Source organism: Oncorhynchus masou, chromosome 5, assembly GCF_036934945.1.
Source record: "Oncorhynchus masou masou isolate Uvic2021 chromosome 5, UVic_Omas_1.1, whole genome shotgun sequence".
NCBI classification, from domain to species: domain Eukaryota; kingdom Metazoa; phylum Chordata; class Actinopteri; order Salmoniformes; family Salmonidae; genus Oncorhynchus; species Oncorhynchus masou.
In genome coordinates this window covers 44,235,685-44,254,234 of record NC_088216.1, presented here as the reverse complement: position 1 = coordinate 44,254,234, position 18,550 = coordinate 44,235,685, and the positions used below count along the sequence as shown (strand labels likewise).

The window sequence follows — 18,550 nt, the reverse complement described above, 5'->3', positions numbered from 1 at the left end:
TACTTGACTCATTCATTAGGGCACACTGTAGCAAAAGGTTTGGCAAAAGAAAACTAAAATGAGCATTTCTCATTGGTGAAGTTCAGGAAGTCCCTCACAGTTTCCGTATATATTTTCTTCCAGTTGGTGCCTATTGAATACGACTCTGTTGTAAATGGAGTGTATCATGGTTAATGGTCAGAGTACACCAGAAGCACGATGATGCTCCCTTATTAAAGATCAGTTACCACCTTACAGGAGGAAGGGACATGTGCATGCTTATGACTATGACACTGTACATAGAATTCAGGTCTGTGAAGTTAGAGAAAACAAGAGGCCAACTGAGAGTCAATGTATAACAAGGACCTCTACAAGAAATAAGGGTCATCCTTGCTGCCCTTTGACCTTTTGGGGAGCACCATGCTGTTGGTGTAGTGACCATATCTAGGAGGTAATGTACAACAGTAGTGAATGTGTGGTGTCTTGAATGTGTATGGTTGAAATGTTTTCATAGTTGAATAGGCATTGCTCATTCCATTCAAGCACTTATAAACAACCAAAATGTATTCAATGTTTGTTAAATGACGGTATTGTTGATGCAAAGAGAGGCTAGAGCATTTATTTAGCCATGTTACCGGTTTGAGGTTCGAAACTAAAACGTTTCAGATGTATTGAGGATATGACAAGTCATTGACAATATGTTCAGTCGGTCCAAAAACGTTATGAGTACCCTCTGGGATGTGCAAGGATCTGCAAATTATTTGAATTTTGAAGTACACAGCATCTTTGAGGATTGTAAGTGTGTACAACGCACAACAATATAATAGTACATTTAGCAAATTGTTGAATTTTGAAATGTAATCTAGTGTGTTTGAGGGAGGTAGTGTGAACGCACGGCCTACGAGTTAACTGTTCATTAGAATGAAATCCATCATTTATGCTTCCTAATGGCTGACAGGGAGGAAGTATTGGAACTCACCCACAGCATGTATCAGGGAGGTGCTGATGCCTTCTACATACCCTCTTCCCAGTTCCCACCCAGATTTAGGACTCCAGTCAATCCGAATTGCAGAAGTTCCGCTTTGCAGCATGATTGAAAAGGCAATGTTTCCGTTTTAGCGGAGACTACATTCACGGTAAACACTGCATATGTAGGCTCAATCGGACACTACTTTTAAAATTCTAGCGTGGAATCGGTAATGCTTCCAGCGTTACAGACTGAATAGAGCCCTAAGCCTAGAGCTAGAAGAGATGTAACGGAGTAGTCCAAGTGACTCTACGAAAGTGGACAGCAATTGCATTCCCCTACATGACCAATGTGAAGTATTAAGTGAATCAAACGTCTGGTAGAGACGGAGAGGAGATACGAACAGCAAGGCGTAAACACTTGAATCGAGCAGTGTCGGGGAGAGACGGAGCCTGATGTGGGAAGAAAGGTTAGAAGAGGTGAAGAGAAAAAGCTAAAACAGAGAGAGAGAGTAAATGATGAAATGAGTAAATACTACCTATCAATAACAAAACAGAATATAATAACCCAATTTTATCCATAACGACTTTCAGTACAGTGAGTTTACAATACATTGTTGTATAGTATATATACAGTTGAAGTCAGAAGTTTACATACACCTCAGCCAAATACATTTAAACTCAGTTTTTCACAATTCCTGACATTTTATCCTCGTAAAAATTCCCTGTCTTAGGTCAGTTAGGATCACCACTTTATTTTAAGAATGTGAAATGTCAGAATAATAGTAGAGAGAATTATTTATTTCAGCTTTATTTCTTTCATCACATTCCCAGTGGGTCAGACGTTTACATACACTCAATTAGTATGTGGTAGCATTGCCTTTAAACTGTTTAACTTGGGTCAAATGTTTCTATAGGATTGAGGTCAGGGCTTTGTGATAGCCACTCCAATACCTTGACTTTGTTGTCCTTAAGCCATTTTGCCACAACTTTGGAAGTATGCTTGGGGTCATTGTCCATTTGGAAGACACATTTGCAACCAAGCTTTAACTTCCTGACTGATGTCTTGAGATGTTGCTTCAATACATACATATAATTGTCCTACCTCATGATGCCATCTATTTTGTGAGGTGCACCAGTCCCTCCTGCAGCAAAGCACCCCCACAACATGATGCTGCCACCCTTTGTGCATCACGGTTGGGATGTTGTTCTTCGGCTTGTAAGCCTCCCCCTTTTTCCTCCAAACATAACGATGGTCATTATGACTAAACAGTTGTATTTTTGTTTCGTCAGACCAGAGGACATTTCTGTGGATATAAATACTTTTGCACCTGTTTCCTCGAGCATCTTCACAAGGTCCTTTGCTGTTGTTCTGGGATTGATTTGCACTTTTTTCACCAAAGTACGTCCATCTCTAGGAGACAGAACACGTCTCCTTCCTGAGCGTTAATGATGGCTGCGTGGTCCCATGGTGTTTATACTTGCGTACTATTGTTTGTACAGATGAACGTGGTACCTTCAGGCATTTGGAAATTGCCCCCAAGGATGAACCAGACTTGTGGTCTACAATTGTTTTTCTGATGTCTTGGCTGATTTCTTTTGATTTTCCCATGATGTCAAGCAAAGAGGCACTGGGTTTGAAGGTAGGCCTTGAAATACATCCACAGGTACACCTCCAATTGACTCAAATTAGTGAATTATAGGTGAGTAAACAACAATGTCAAAGAGAGAGAGAGAGAGAGAGAGAGAGAGAGAGAGAGAGAGAGAGAGAGAGAGAGAGAGAGAGAGAGAATCTATGGAAATAGAGAGAGGCTTTTGATGAATATGTAGTGACCGATAGAGAAACCCCCTTGAGCCTGCCTCTGCTTCCTCTTCAAACCTCCTGTCATCGCAGAACATCATGACCAACTACCTTTCACATCTCCTCAGCGCGGGGAGGGGAGGACGAGCCACAGCGCTACGCCCATGTGGTTTCACTGAGACAAGAGCATGGCACGTAGCCATCTCCCTAGGTTTTGTTCTACTCTTCAGAGACAAAAGAACAATTCAATGTATAACTAAACTCTGTTTTATGCGAAGGAAATAGCGACAACTGAAGACTCAAACAACTCTACAGAGATGCAAGGTGAGGCAAATGTCTGGAAGTTTTCCCTCTGGGTGATTTCGTCTGAGCAAAGTCAATCTTTTCAACTGGAAATTTACTTCTGACAGTTAATACATGAATGGTTGGTTGGGAGGGCCTGCGATGGTGGCATGTTCAACCACTCTGAAAGGAGACCTTGAACAACACAATGGTGCAACTTTTCCCCAAAGACGAAAAGTATTTAAACACTTAAGCATTTAACTGTATTTATTTGTATAGGCCTATTAGCAGTATCATATAAATAGATTTGAATGGTATTCTCCTTATTAACTAAGAACTTATTAAATTAAAGATTGCTAATATCAAATACAACATTGTTTTCCCACGAGGGAATAAAACACAAAGCAGTTCCTTGACTAACTCCTTGTTACTCTGAGGCTGTCATAATATGGACACAGTATAATTGTTCCCTTTCATTCTATGACAACAGTTGCCTGACGACTTATCCTGAATTGAATTCTGAAGCTTTATCGATCGCTCAAACATACATTCAGTCTGAAACTGACATCCTGGAAGTCGCTTATGTTGACTTCAAAATGAGCGGTGTTGTACAAAACAACTTCATCAGCAATTGGATCATCTCTAACCAATCTAACCAATCAGTGTATCAAAGTTGATAACATCATCATGTAGGCCGGCTCTGGCCCAACCCAAATGATCAGAATGTGTTTGCATTCTACAAGATGTCAGGGAGGAAAGCAAATCCAGACTCATCATGAAGAATAAACGCTAGTGGGCGTGGCATTTAGCCAGAGTGATGTAGATGGGTAGTCAGGCTACAAGAACAGTGACCACTAGAATAAATTGAGTCTCTGTTAGAGAGTATTTTATTGCAAAATGGTGACACACTTCACTGTTTGGATGGCAGTATACATTGAATATCATCTGTACATTTTCAAAATATGTAAAGTAGCTCAAATTAAATTGAATCAAGCTGACCATGGTCCCACTGGCGAATTTCACACCAAGATTTGTATTACCCCATTGCACATAATTGTAATTGTTGATTAATTTGTTTACATAGTATGTCATATCACATATTATGTGATCTTGAAAAGCTGATTGTTAACTGGGAATTGGGGAGATTCATAGAGCCAACCCACATGGCACAGACGTCAGTTCAACATCTAGTTTTGATATACATTTGGTTGAGTTGTCAACTAAGGTGAATTCAACGTGAAAACAAAACCAGAAAATTCACCATGTCATTGGCATTAGGTTAAAATGTGGGTGAATAAAAATTTGAAATGCCCTTATGTTTATTACTTGTTGCAAATCCAATCAGTTTTCCACATTCAAGTTATCACATAGATTTGTGGGGTTGAAGTGACATGGAAACTTTGTTGATTCAACCAGTTTTTGTCAAGTGGGAATTAGCTTTACGAATGGTGTTTGGTGGACTTCTTAACATGGATGCTGTATGATAGAGAATGGAGAGTGGTTGGATTTGTGTGTCTTGGCCATTTTTCTCACCAAATAGAGAGGTAGAATAGAATATCCCTTAAGGTCAGGCACCACAAACTGAAATTACATTTTTTTCATCTACCTAGCAATTTGGAGATTTTTTTTGTATTTTAGTCCAATAATATTAGTATTTCTAAAATAGGTTGAGGAAAATTTATATTTTCGTTAGTTTATCATACTACCATCATAAGTTATTGAATTGTAACCCGCTTTAAATGTCCATACATCGATCATTGCAAAGCTCACAACATTGAATCACACATAATTTAATAAAAACCCATTTTATAGACAATATTACAAACTGGACTGTATGTAGTAACTTATTTTGAAGAGTTGGTGATTGGGTCTAAATAATGTAGGTGTTTGGCGTTTCTCATGGGCACACATTGGTTGAATCAACGTTGTTTCAACGTAATTTCAATTAAATTAGCTTGAACCAACGTGGAATAGATGGTGAATTGGTATCTGTGCCCAGTGGGTTGGTAGGCTAAATTCAGTCTACTTGTCTTTAACTGTCATTTGCCGAAAGTCAGACTCTTCCCACATGCTAACTCGTTTTCTTTCAGCCTCAGACGCATCTGCATTCACCAAATTGTGTGTGGTTATCCTTAGACGTATTCTCCATACTTATACATAGGGAATTTCTGATATGTTGTCAAATGTTTCTTCTCGATTACATTTTCTTCTGAAAAATGAGCCAATATTTATTTTACATACCGATCCTGGAGTTTTAACAAAATGAAACCAAAATATTTGGGCCGACTTCATCCAGTGTCCAGAAAAATGGATTTCCGTGATATGCAAAATATTTAACGAGGCCACCTAATTTGCGTATTTTAATCAAATATTTCAGAAAAATATATACAAAAAAAATATTATATTTGTGTCCACATTCAACTGTAGGGGGAGTTACCCTATTAGGGTGTGGTACCTGGCCGTAAGCTTGTCATACTTGGCAGGTGTTCGCCATAATCACTCAAAGGAAGTTCCTAATTAGCTTTGGACCGGTGTGGGTTTATTATGGGTAAAGTCAAGCCTATAAGAGGTCTGCTGCTGCAGGTGCATAATTCGATTGAGAATGCTTTGCCTACTGTGCAGTTACTTCAGTACGTGGAGAGCAGAGCTATTTTTTGTGTGTTTGTTTGTGCGCGCGAGACATCAGAGAGCGTGTAAGCACTTTTAATATTTTGGCCTCATGTAAATTAAACATTTTGTAATCCTTTAACATTCCCCTTGTTTTAAAAATGATATTGCACTCTTTCCCAGAATAAATAAGGCATTTACACAACTGCATGTGGCTACACTGCGCCTGTAAGGCTTACCATATTTTCCATAGTATGGAGGACGGTGGTCCCACTGTCATTGATCGGATAATGATAAGCAGTCATTTCTGAATACCATCTAGGGTAACTTGTACCAATTGGAGCAACTGGTTTCAATACATCTGCTGCTCCAAATACATAGAAGCTATAACTTTTAGAGATCATATGAATAAACAAAGACTGGTGTCTTCTCTTATAAGACACAAATTTACGTCACTTTTCAGCATGGGACAACAACACCACATCTCACATATCTGATTGAAGCAATACATCCTCTTACGCACGAGGCGAGACAAGTGAATTCAATGTAAACCATTGGGGGTAAATGGTGTCATCCTGTCGATGCTAATCTCTTCCTCACAGTCGTCCAAGTCACAAACGGAGTCGGTGCCATTTTCATTGTTGTGAGTTAGCTGTGATATCCTGTCAAACGTGTCCTCGTGCTCAATGCATTCCACTACGTTGGGGATCATATTGACGTAGGCATTCACGATTTCTTTATGGACAAGTGTGTCCTGGTTGTAGGAGACCAACTCGTTGCTAATATTCACAGTTTCAACTGGTGTGCTGGAGCAGAAATTACGACAACCCAGCAGACTGGCAAATGCTTTTCTGAACTCTGCGTTAAAAGCGTAAATAATAGGATTCATTGATGAATTAGTCCAGCCAAACCACACAAAGACGTCAAATGTTGTCTCGCTGACGCAGGGGAGACTTGCATCTTGGTCAGTCTGTGGTTTGTCACAGAATGGAACTATGCAGTTCAAAATAAAAAAAGGTAACCAACAACACACAAAAACACCCATAATGATCGATAACGTTTTTAAAACTTTGGTTTCCCTTTTAATAGATGTTTTCAATGTATTGTGGTGTTGGCATTCGAGTCTGTTGGTCCTGCAACTTGTGGCGTGCTCTGCCGCGCGCTCTAGCGACGCTATAGTCCTGATTTGGATCTGAGCAATCCGATAGATTCTCGTGTACGTCACAATCATAATTGCTACGGGTATGTAGAAACTTATTAAAGATGACGATATGGCGTATTCTCTGTTGAGACTAGAGTCACAGTTTTCTTCTACTTGACCCAAGGAGGCGTTATGCGCTCTGACTATTTCGTCTTCGCTGGCTTTGTGCCAGTTCAGTTGGACGGGTATGAATGAAATGAGAACAGACAAAGTCCACGTGACGCTTATCATCACAAAGGCAACTCGTTGGGTCATTTTTCTCTCGTAGCGGAACGGACTTGATATGGCCCAGTATCTATCCACGCTGATAATGCAGAGGTTGAGGATAGACGCAGTTGAGCACATAATGTCAAACGCCACCCAGTAATTACAAAAAGTGCCAAATGGCCAATACCCCGCCACCTCAGCCACAGCTTTCCATGGCATCACCAGAATTGCAACGAATAAATCCGACACAGCCAAAGAAACGATGAAAATGTTGGTCACTTTACTTCGTAATTGCCGAATTCGTAGCACGGCAGAGCACACCATAAGGTTTCCCAGCAGTGTCCATAGGATGAGCAGTGAGAGCAAACAGCCCGTCACTGTCCGGATGACCAGTTCCTTTCCACCGTCGGATGTTCCATCCGATTCGGTCGAGTTCCACATAATCTCCCCAAGAGATAACGGAACGGAGTGGTTCTTATGCACTGAGTTGTATTTCGCAGGGTTCTCTGTGTCCTCTCAAGTGGAAAGCCAGTCCATAGCGCCATGCGCGTCTGAGGACGCAGTAGTAACCAACTCACGGTGCTCTGTCGTCCCTTCGTCAGCCATTCTATTTGAAATAAATATACAAACAAAGGATTTGAGATTGCTTAGTGAATTTGCGACAAATGTGTTGCATCCACGCTGAACCGAACTGGGTGCTCGGTGCGCCAAAAGATTGAAGCGCGTTGGCGACCGCATGTTATTACCTCGCGTATCGTCTGACCTGCCTTGCCAAAGTAAGACAGCAGCACTGACAGCACAGCACTGAGGCTATTTTGAGTTCGTGAGCGCTTTGAGGAGGGAGGGAGTCCCCTGAGCCAACACACACACACACACACACACACACACACACACACACACTACATGAATTGAGTTTCTACTCCTCTCGCTTGAAAGATACCAATGAGCATTCTATTTGGATTATATTTTTGTATTAGGTTGCACACTCCAGTTGTAGGTTCATGTTCTTCAAAAGCAACAATTCAATTTGAAAAATGTAAGCCTGAGTGAATGTTTTTTTAAATTTAATCTCTACTTTTCTATAAACAATGAAAAAAATATGGAGCATTTCATTGCTGTGTGTATAATGAATAGTAATATCCAGGGGTGCTGTCAGTGGTGCTGAAATTGCACATGAGACAACTCTCCCTCAGGAATGCGAATTTATGCACGATACCTCTTTTAGAATTAGCCTTTTGTGGATGGAATTGTATTGTTAATTGACGTTGTTTGTGTGAAAGCAAACATTGCATATAAGTCATACATTTATTAAGGTCAACACTAGACTACGTTGTGAGCAATTGATAGTACAGCTCTCTCCAAATTATGCTGCACGACACGTTTGGAGTGAGCGTGATGTTTTCAGTTTAATTTCAACTTCAGGCGAGACATCCACTCTCACACTCGACGTGAAAGTAGAAACACAACAACTCAGTGCACTCAGTGCAACATCTGCAGTTGCAGTGTATCCTCTCTTGCGTTGGCAGATTCCGTCTATTAAACGTCATCTTTATTTTTAGGTGTGTCAACAACATGTCTGTCAAATCGATCTGATGCTCCATCTACATAATCTCTCAGCGTCCTGCAAAATTCTGTCGAGTAAAATCTAGGATATGTTATGTCGAATTCTGATATGATTTACTTCTTTCATTCGTGGGAATTTGTGCATATGATGATCAGTATTTTTTTTAACTTTCACATTCCTTGAATATAGTGAGTGAGTGTTTACCAAACAAAATAGATTTGTCAGCCCCTGTGCCCTACCTGCACAGTGTCAATCAATGACAAATATGTATACAAATTGAATATTTTAATGTTAACTATTTATAATAGGCTAGCATATGCTTATCTATAGAGCATTAATGATATTCAGATAATACTCTCAGATAATAAATAGGCTATATACCAATCATTTGTAAAAAAAACAACCTAGGGAATATAGTCACAAACGGTTTTGAAATTATTTAGCCATTTCATTCCAACAAACAACGACGAGGCTAACTGACAAAAATGGGTGATCGCAAAATGTTAGATTCGCTGACCTAAATACAAATTCAGATTCGCTGAGTTGAATACAAAGATAATATAGCACGCTTGGAATTGGGCAACAACCTTTGCAATGTCTCTGATTCCGAGGTTTTATGCACTAACGCATAGTCCGCCAGAAAGTTAACATTTGTCGCCACCACGTGGCCAGCTATTCCACCAAGACGACATTTTTAGCAAGTTAGAAAATGGTTACAAAAATTCAAATAATTAGCAGGATCAACTGAGACTGGTGGTGAGACCTTTAGGCCTATATTCCCAGAGTTCTATAACTAGGCAAATTGATTCATCTTGTTTCCAAAAATATGGTTTTAACTCTTGCGGTGAAAGAAGATAGCTTCTGCTATTTGAGCATTGCGCTATGCTACATAGGCCTATATGCTCTCATGAAGGGGTCCACAGTGAATTGATTAACTTTTAGCTAACATGCAAAGATCAAGCGAGAGAGACCAGAATCCCCTACCAGCAGTGGGTTAAAGGACCCATGCATGTACATATATTTTATTTTAGTTATATCTTCATAACTTCACTGTAGATAATAGACCGAATGTATGTCATTTCTTTTAACTTAAAATGTCAGTTTCACAACCATTTTTATTACAGAGCCAGGAGTCTTTATGTACATTTGCTTTAATCTACGTTCAGATATGTACAGGATATAGTATTGGTGCAGGTTTACCAATAAGCATTGACCACAGATTGGCACGTACAACTGAAAACATGTACAGTAGTTAGCACCAATGTAGAACTCACAGTTTTCTGATAGTCCCTACAGCCTAAATATGTTGTCCAAAAATGAACCATACAGTAGCACTACATTTCACTAATTCATCACAAAATCGATCAACAACATCACAGGTTAAGATTATTGTCGACGCTTACTTTTCAAAACTACATCAATCAAGATATTGGGTTCAGTTTCAGAATTGTTTCAGTTTAAAACAACATATTTGCTTTTTGGAAAATGCATGTCAGTCAATACAGTATATACTGATCTGTGCAAATATTGTATTGTTTCCCTTTTCAATAACATAATAACCTCCCTATTCTTCTGCTGTTTACCAAAACAGTGGCAGGGTGACCACTTTGGTGTTGTTTGAACTGCAGATTGTCCCTTTAAAATGCAGAGTGAATACTTAGTCTCTTCACCAACATTATGGATTGGGAGAGCAAATGGGGCACGGTGGCCAGTTTACAGACACTTTCAATGGAGATTCTACTTTGAGCATTTGTTTTAGTCCAGAACAAGGCTTAATATGGGTCCAGGGAATAAATCAGTGTGGATTGGAGCACGCTTCACACACTCCCAGGCGGTTTCTTAGTGAAATTGAGTTCCATAACAATTATTGAAATGTTAAATATATTTAAGGAAACCACATTTCAGGTTTATTAGAAGAAGAAAAAATATAACTAAAAGAAAAGCAGAGCTACTAGCATTAAAGATCAGTCAACACTGTACAGCATTCAACTGAATGTGATTGTCATCAAATATGCACGGAATGATGTCAACAAGTCATGATTGAGGACAGTCAATACAATGAGACGTTTGCGAAAGATTATGAGAACTACAGTCCAGTGTTCATTTGTTGGAGATTCTGAGAACTACAGTCCAATATTACACCGAAGAGCAATCAAAGTCTAGCGCTGCCCTATACTACAGTACATGTAGGACTCTAGAATGTGGCCAGCCAAGTAGTTCAAGTGTTTGACACAGAAGTATTGAGTTTCCTGTGTATTTTTCCCGACCACTGAGAACATCCTCCATGACACTGCATTTGAAATATACATAAAAATGGCAACACACACACAAAAAAAACAACCTTTAAGGCTTTTACAGTTGCACCTCATCTTTACAATCCATAGTACAGTTCTTATGTGACGTTGAATAATTGAGACCGAGAGAGCTTCTTTGGCTTCTCTGTGATGTTGGAGTACTGCTGCAAACACAATGGTGTGTGTGATACCAGCACAACCGGGGATGAGGCCCACTAGTCTCACCATGATACAGGATTTGAAAAATGAACGTGGCATGGCTTTTCGATATAAGTTGTTTCACTGCACCATCTACTTTCATCGTGTATCATCACGTATCATGCTCCACTCTCATGATGCATTCATACATAGCCTGGCTTACATCTGTACTAGGTCTGAGAGACAACTCGACACTAAACTATTACATACGCGTTTTAATAACGCATTCAACAAAAATTTGATGAACATCAAAAGACAAACCCAAACACTTGTTATAACAGAGACCTAAATTCAAATGTCAATTTCACTTTTCAGTGCAGCAACACACAACAAAGCAAATACTATTTGAAATCTTTCAAAGACTTTGGCGTTTTGGGTGAGCCTCCCGGGGCGGGGGATCAGTTCTTGCACATTTGGGGCTATTCCATTGGTTACATTGTGCCAGGCCAGCTCAATCAAGCACAGCTAAAGTATTTGAAAGATTCCGAATACTATTTGAATCCAGGGTCTGATATCACTGAAATTTGTTGTTTATATCTGGTGCTACAAAATGTTTCCGAAGATGCATCGCTACAAGGGACATCTCATCTAGTATAATCCCCCTAAACTGACATGTTTCAATGCTTATTTAGAAGTCTAAAGTACATGACAAGAGCTCCTCCTGAAAGGTTGACCTGTGTTGCTATTAATTTCCTCTATGGAGCCCTTGGTGACAAGTGTTCTTGTGCATGTTGCGTCATCTCGTCGGTCCCTCTTCGTCTTGTCACACCCTTCGGAAGACTTCGAAGAGGGAGGCCACAGAGTGCATGCGGTAAAAGAGGTTCATTGGCACGGCAAAATTGAGAACTGTTGTCCATATGGTGAAGCCAAACGTCTCCTGCTCCAGGCCGTTGTCATACTGGGGTCTGCAGCCGAAGGCTGGAAGGATCCAGAGCTGCAGTGAGGAGATACCAAATAAGGTTAAACTTACCTTGTTGTTGTTGTTTTTTTTGTTTTTCTGTGTGGTGAATAAGCCTTGTATTTTCATAAACTCACACACAATACATTTCCCTGCTGAAACATTGCATTGAAGGTAGAGAATAAGAGTAGTTAGTAGGGTAAGAAATGGGGAATCCTATGTGTTTGAGAACTAGTTATGAGACAATAACATAAATGCTGACTATTGTCAATAAATAAATAATAAATCATAAGTTAAAAAAAAAACAGCAAGCTTACTGAGATGTTGCACATGAAGAGGAAGACAGCGATGTTCTTCAGAATCTGCCTCTTCTTGCTCGGGGTCTCCGCCACGTTGCTCCCGGCGTGCAGGGGCACCGCCGAATGTTTCCGTGAGCTGAATGTTCCGTAAACCTGTCCGTTCTCCACCTGCTCGTTCTCCAGCGTGACACAGCCCTTGTCTGGGTTCTCGTACGCCCGGTTGATGATGCCGTTGTAGGGCGGAGCCAAGGAGGAGGTCACAGAGAAGATCTCCGGCACAGGCCCCGCCACCTCAGCGTCCTCCCTCTCACCATCCTCCCGCTGGCGGTAGAGGGACTCTATGATGAACAGGTTCTGGATGTACTTCTCCAGGACAATGAGCAGCGAGTACATCAGGTTGGTCCAGCGGTAGCTTGGGCTGCTGCTTGAGGCTGCCACAGCCACCACACTGCACCAGGACATGAGCCAGGAGCCCACCGATGATCCGAATAGGATCTCTGTGTCCAGCGTCCGCGAGGGGTTCTTGGTGGTGTCCATGGGCATAGGGTCGGCACGGTATATGAGCAGACCCGTGGCCCCGGCCGAGCACATGAACACAAGCATGACGATGCCGTAGCAGTAGAACATTGCAATGGCCGACTCCCGGGTGTCCATCGACTCTTCCACGTGGATGATGTAGACCACCAGCACGCCGATGGTGCTGGCCAGGGCGACAAGACCCAGGATGGGGCCGACAACCAGCCCCTGGGTCCTGGTAGCCGGCCTTTTCCGGTTGTACTGGAGGTTAATGCTGCGCCCTATGTTCTTCCACATGACGAAGAGCATTGCAGAGACAAAGATGTGGTACTCTATGTTGAAGGGGTATAGGTAATAGAGGCTGTTGGAGAACATGGAGCAGGCGCTGGTAGTGCAATTACAGTGAGGCTCCATATCCACTGAAACACATTAAAAATAAACAATATCTTGTCAGTTTCAAGCACAGTGAAATCCCACTTCTGCAACCATAATATACCTTACAAAACAGTGGCCTCCAGTTTGTGTATACAAGTAAACTACACAGAGGATGTAAACTCCCAACTCCCAAATATAACCAAATAAATTATGTATGGCAATAAAGTATATTTCAAAGTTTGTTTGCATGAAGCCAGTTGTTTTCTTTGTGTCTTATGTAACATAAATAATCAATTATTTGCCATCAGTCTAAAGCAACAATACACTTAAAATGGAGGTAGGAATTGACTTTAGAATTCAGATATTTACCAAATGAATTGGTCTGGACTTGAATATAGAGAAAATGTCCTGTTTGGGCCTCCCAGCTCAATGTCCTAGTCATTTCAAATTTCAACTTTGACAATCCTTCATGTACCAGTGGGTGGTCTGATAAATATTCCCACAACTGCTCTTCACATGTGTGATGAGGATCATCAGGTTGGTAGATCAAGTATATCAATCAACCTTCTGAACACCAACATACACAATTCCACAAAATGATATACAATGACTTCCAGTCTTTCCTCAAAATAATGCTTCCCTTTGTACTTGAAGCCCCTACCATTTGTACTACTCTTTCCTAGTACTGCCCTCTAGAGACTGCTTTTAAACTCAACCCTGAAGCACCACTATCTCTACCCACTCACGACCCCCTCCCCAAAGGGTACCACTACGGCCCTGCTCTCTTTAATTAAAAAGGGAACAACAGCGGCACAGTCAGCCTCACAGTCGGCCGGATATGAGGGGGCCGGTGGAGCAGCCACGGCTTAAGATGTATCAGTTACTGTAATTGCAGCGCCCTCGGGAGCAGCCCGGCCTGGGACAAAGGCGTCTGAAGTCGCTAGAGCTGGGGGGGGGGGGCAGCGACCGTGCTTGTCTCGTGAAACCAAAGAGAGAGGCGTTCGACACAAACAAGACCTGCCGGACTGCCTAATCCATCCCACCTTCCCCTCCAACCCCCCTCGCACCCCTGTCTTTCATCCAATGAAGTGAGCTTCTCAAGTGAACTATTGTCCTTTTTTCTTTGGGTACAAGCAGCCACTCGACCCCTGGTCCCCTTACCTATGGTGAGGTTTACATAGCCCAGGGAAGAGAGCCTTCTCTTGTGGTTGTTTAGGAAGTGCTCAGCCTCAGACATCACACCGTTGCACCACAGTAGCAGGTTGGTGAAGACTGCATGGATGACGCCAAATCTGAGGGAAACACACATGAAACAATATGATCTTACAATGACACTTTAAATTAGTACAATGTTTATAACAGGATAAATAAACTCATCAACTGTTTTATTGAATTGCACCAATGAAAAATGTACATGAGCATAACCTAAACATACCTTAGGCTTGAGAGGCGTGCATGGGTTGTGACAATCTCAAAATACTGGTTTATTATATTTCACAATACCTTTCAAAGGTCTCGAAGGTCTTGATGACGTCCTTGATGTGAAACCAAAGGAAATGGACCTAAAACAAAACTCATAAAATGATATTTGTATCACAGCACTGACAAGACACACTATATAATATATTAAAAAAATTAAAAAATTAAAAAAACATTCCATTTCTGGTGAAGGCTTTCATTTGGACTGTGAAAATGAATCATCAGAATGTGCAGGCCATATCAAGCGACCTCTCAGCTGATGGATTACCTCTGCCTGTGCTACATTAGACTCCAATAACATGGACAATGACAGGATTATGTTGTACAGACAACTCTCTTTCTTGCCTGAGTAACAAAGCTTACAGTATTCCACTTCAAGACAAAGCACTATACCTGTTTAAGTGGAATTTTGATACCATTACTCAATAACTTTTCAAACAGAGCAGCCACCTTACCTGTAACACTTTACACATTTAAGAGGACAAAGGGGGTTCATTCGTAGTTTATAAGCTGTTAATTGTTACTTAGCCTATGCACATTGCAATTGTAGGCTCTAATAATACATTGGTTTAAACTGTGTGCTTGTCATTTAGCTGCTTGGCAAATACTGAGCTTATATGGCTGCACTGTCAATAATGACAGTAATAATCAATAGAGCATTCACAAGCATATTATTAAAGCAAGCACCAAAATAACTATCTTTAAATGAATAATTCACCGTTTATAAATTACAGACCACTTTATAAATCCTTGAAAGTATAGGCCATAATGAAAAGCGTGATCAAATTAACATAGAATGAGGGTTGTATCTTACCTGTGCTATTGTGTGAGTTGCGTGGATGATAGGGTATACCCCTAGAACAGCCGACACGCATGATCGATAGCCCACAAAATAACCAATTCGGAAGGCATCCATGATCAACGAGAGGAGCGCAAGAAGAGTTAACCCACCTATATCAATGAAACATTCGTTATTATGGGGCTGCATGGAAACGGGAAAACTATGCAAATGAACCTTTAATTGCTTTTGATGTCAATAAAATGTTTGAAAACCAAAAACTAATATATTTGGAAAATACGCCACATTTAGCGAGTTTTGAGAAGCATTAAACTATATAAAACATTGGAGATATAATATTATACCACGTTATTCCTATGGACTAATAACGACCTCGAGGTTAAATAAATACATTCGCAACACCATTTTACGTAAAGGAAAGAGTAAATCTTCCAAACATGCGTGTCAGCTTCACCTCTTATCCAACAGGTAGTAGCATGCACATCCTTTTCTGGCTGTAAGTTACTCTGCCTGTCTCTTCTCACGATGTACCATATCATCCATATCAGCTGGAGGATCATGAGGGTCGTGATAAACGACAACAGGTGCTCTTCCTTCACTGATGCGCCATGGTGCGCAATAGCCAGCATCAGCGACACACCGATCAAAAGTAAGTTAGTCCCATACTGGCCGCTCAGGATCTCCGCGTTCTTCTGCGGATAGTCCTCAGTCAAACTGACTTTCAATTTGGTGAATATTTTCTTTTCTCGCTCTGAGCTGGAGGACGAGGTAGTGGAACTGTGACTGTAGGACTTATTTAAACACATAAGATCAAGGCCTCCGTGCTCAACCATGGCGCCGAAATCTGTAACATTCGAGTCAGAAAGTAAGAGCAAAGTCAAAACTGTGCGCTATAAGTGCATTTGTGGAAGGCCACGCGCGCAACCTGTTGCAACAAGGCGGGGACGCAAATGGATAGGAACTGTGCCAATTGCATGTTGATTCAATCCAAAAACGGTCTCAATTGTTTCGCATGCTTTCAGTGTCCAGTTTCACTAACATGGTGTGTTTGATGTAACATATTGTCACCCTGGACCATTTAGCTGAAATTAGGCTACTTTATAGCGCATCATATACCCTCTAGCTGTGTGAATTCAGATTAATAGATTGAGTTTCAGCCATCGGTGACCGCCATCCGTGGTCCGGTTGGACCTGTCACACGTTTTTTTGCTAAATTGGTAGACTAGTAGTGCCAACCTTTCACTTAATCTACATAAAAAATAAAGTGATCATGGAATAACTTAATCCCTCAAAAGCTTTTTCGTCAACGGATCCTCGTTTCTATAGTCGTTGCCAACTAGCACTTCTATCCAAGTCTCTGAAATCCGTTTTGAGGGGTTATCCCGTGTAAGATAAAAAAGAAAACGATATTTGTCAAACCACTTCCGCGAGGTTTTAGGGGTATGGGTCTAAGAGTGTTCCCAACACTCCAAATGTGCTCGTACCCAACCGCCCCTCAGTCCAATAGTCCGTTAACGTGTACCTCCACTTGCCTTGTCATGGTTAAGAACTATGCTTTCCAAGAGTGAAAAAAAACTGAATCGGATTTCAATGGTCGAATTTACAATGGCCCTTTTTGTAAATGGACTTGTTTAAGTAGGAGGACTCATCATCAATGAGAATTGCCCCCCCCCCCCCTCCCCTGAAATGAAATTGTCTTTGGCAACATCTAGAGCACTAAGGGGATTGTTTTCTTGATGTCAGGGGGATATAAGTAAAGTCAAAATTAACCTAGTCAACTTGTCGTGCCCCCCCCTCCAACTTGTCGTGCCACCCCCCACCACATTTATCCAATGCATGATAACATATTGCATGCAATAGGCTATCAATGCGTGGTAGATAGTGTGAGATACACTTAGTGAAATTGATACAGGTAGGAGTAATGGTTTAACAATGGGAGCCATTATATTTCAATATCCTTCGGGAACTCTGGGAAAATCTGACCGGGGAACCCCTGACCTAGATGTTGTCCCGAGTGGATTACACCTTTTACGCATGACTCCAAATTCCATTTGGTGCTTTTTATGTTGCCATAGCTGCAGTTTTATAGCCAGCAAATTATACTTTGACCAGGGTGCATTGAATAGTGCTTACAAGAGAGGCGTAAAACAAATACAGGTCCATGAAATAATGATCAATTAGCTCATGAGAGGTTGGCGCAGATCTATATCGAAACTCAATACTACTCTACATGCCTAATCAGAACTTCGTTTCCGTTGTTGTATTTACACTCATTGTTTTGATCATTGCAGTCAAAGCATCAGTAAATAAACTCGTGGACTCTCAGTTGAGGTGATCATCTGCGCAAGCCTTTCTGAATGGGAATCCTAATCGGAGATGACACCATGTCGTTAATCATTGCTCTCGATTCCTATCAGTCAAGTAAACAAACATCCATTAAATGTTAATTCCATCAACCTGATTGATTCTGTTTCGGTGCATTTCAAATTGATTGGAGGCGGTCATTTTGACCAGTGGAGCGCGCGCGCATGCATGGTGGGGTTCCAACTTCCCTGTGCTCATATTAAACCAAAGATAGGCCTATTTAGGTTTGAAACTTCCCTTGGATCGACGGAGTCGGGTGTTTTCGATTCTAGGCCAGCAATAGTTGTTTATTACAGACCGATAATATGCAGGTAGACATTTACACTTGTACCCATATACAGGTTGAACATGGCAGTTTTGGACACTGATAAGCTCCTAAATTGGAACACAGTGGCTGTACAGTAACATGCTAGAAATGACATCAAAGCTCAAGCTCTGCACGTCACAGCCTGGATGGGTTTTGACTGACAGCAGTTCTGAACTTGAGCACTACATGCAACAAGAAGTTGCCCCCATCCCTCCCGCTAATTAAGCAACTTGAGCTACTTGTTTGTTGTCTGAGTGAGGGACTAAATGTATTTTTTTAAAGATGAGACGTTGAGGATGATGACAAATACCACTATGATGTCACACAAGCAAGCCAAACACCCGAGCCCAAATGTGCACTACATATTTCCATATGAAACTCATGGCATACAGTATCAACGTTTATGATCACTAT

General features: G+C 41.1%; 2 protein-coding genes across 2 annotated transcripts; both read right to left on the bottom strand.

The window, feature by feature from the left end:
• Positions 1–3,918: 3,918 nt before the first annotated feature.
• LOC135526822 (D(1B) dopamine receptor-like) lies at positions 3,919–7,720 on the bottom strand. The gene has a single exon (XM_064955501.1). It carries the CDS (start codon positions 7,482–7,484, stop codon positions 6,177–6,179), a length of 1,308 nt encoding a protein of 435 aa, XP_064811573.1. The 5' UTR covers positions 7,485–7,720; the 3' UTR covers positions 3,919–6,176.
• Positions 7,721–9,742: 2,022 nt separating this feature from the next.
• otop1 (otopetrin 1) lies at positions 9,743–17,134 on the bottom strand. The gene is made up of 6 exons (XM_064965633.1): positions 15,920–17,134; positions 15,481–15,617; positions 14,691–14,749; positions 14,349–14,479; positions 12,315–13,231; positions 9,743–12,033 (listed from the first exon to the last, which is right to left on the bottom strand). The coding sequence occupies exons 1-6, from the start codon at positions 16,296–16,298 to the stop codon at positions 11,863–11,865; spliced, it is 1,794 nt and encodes a 597-aa protein (XP_064821705.1). The 5' UTR covers positions 16,299–17,134; the 3' UTR covers positions 9,743–11,862.
• Positions 17,135–18,550: the final 1,416 nt, after the last annotated feature.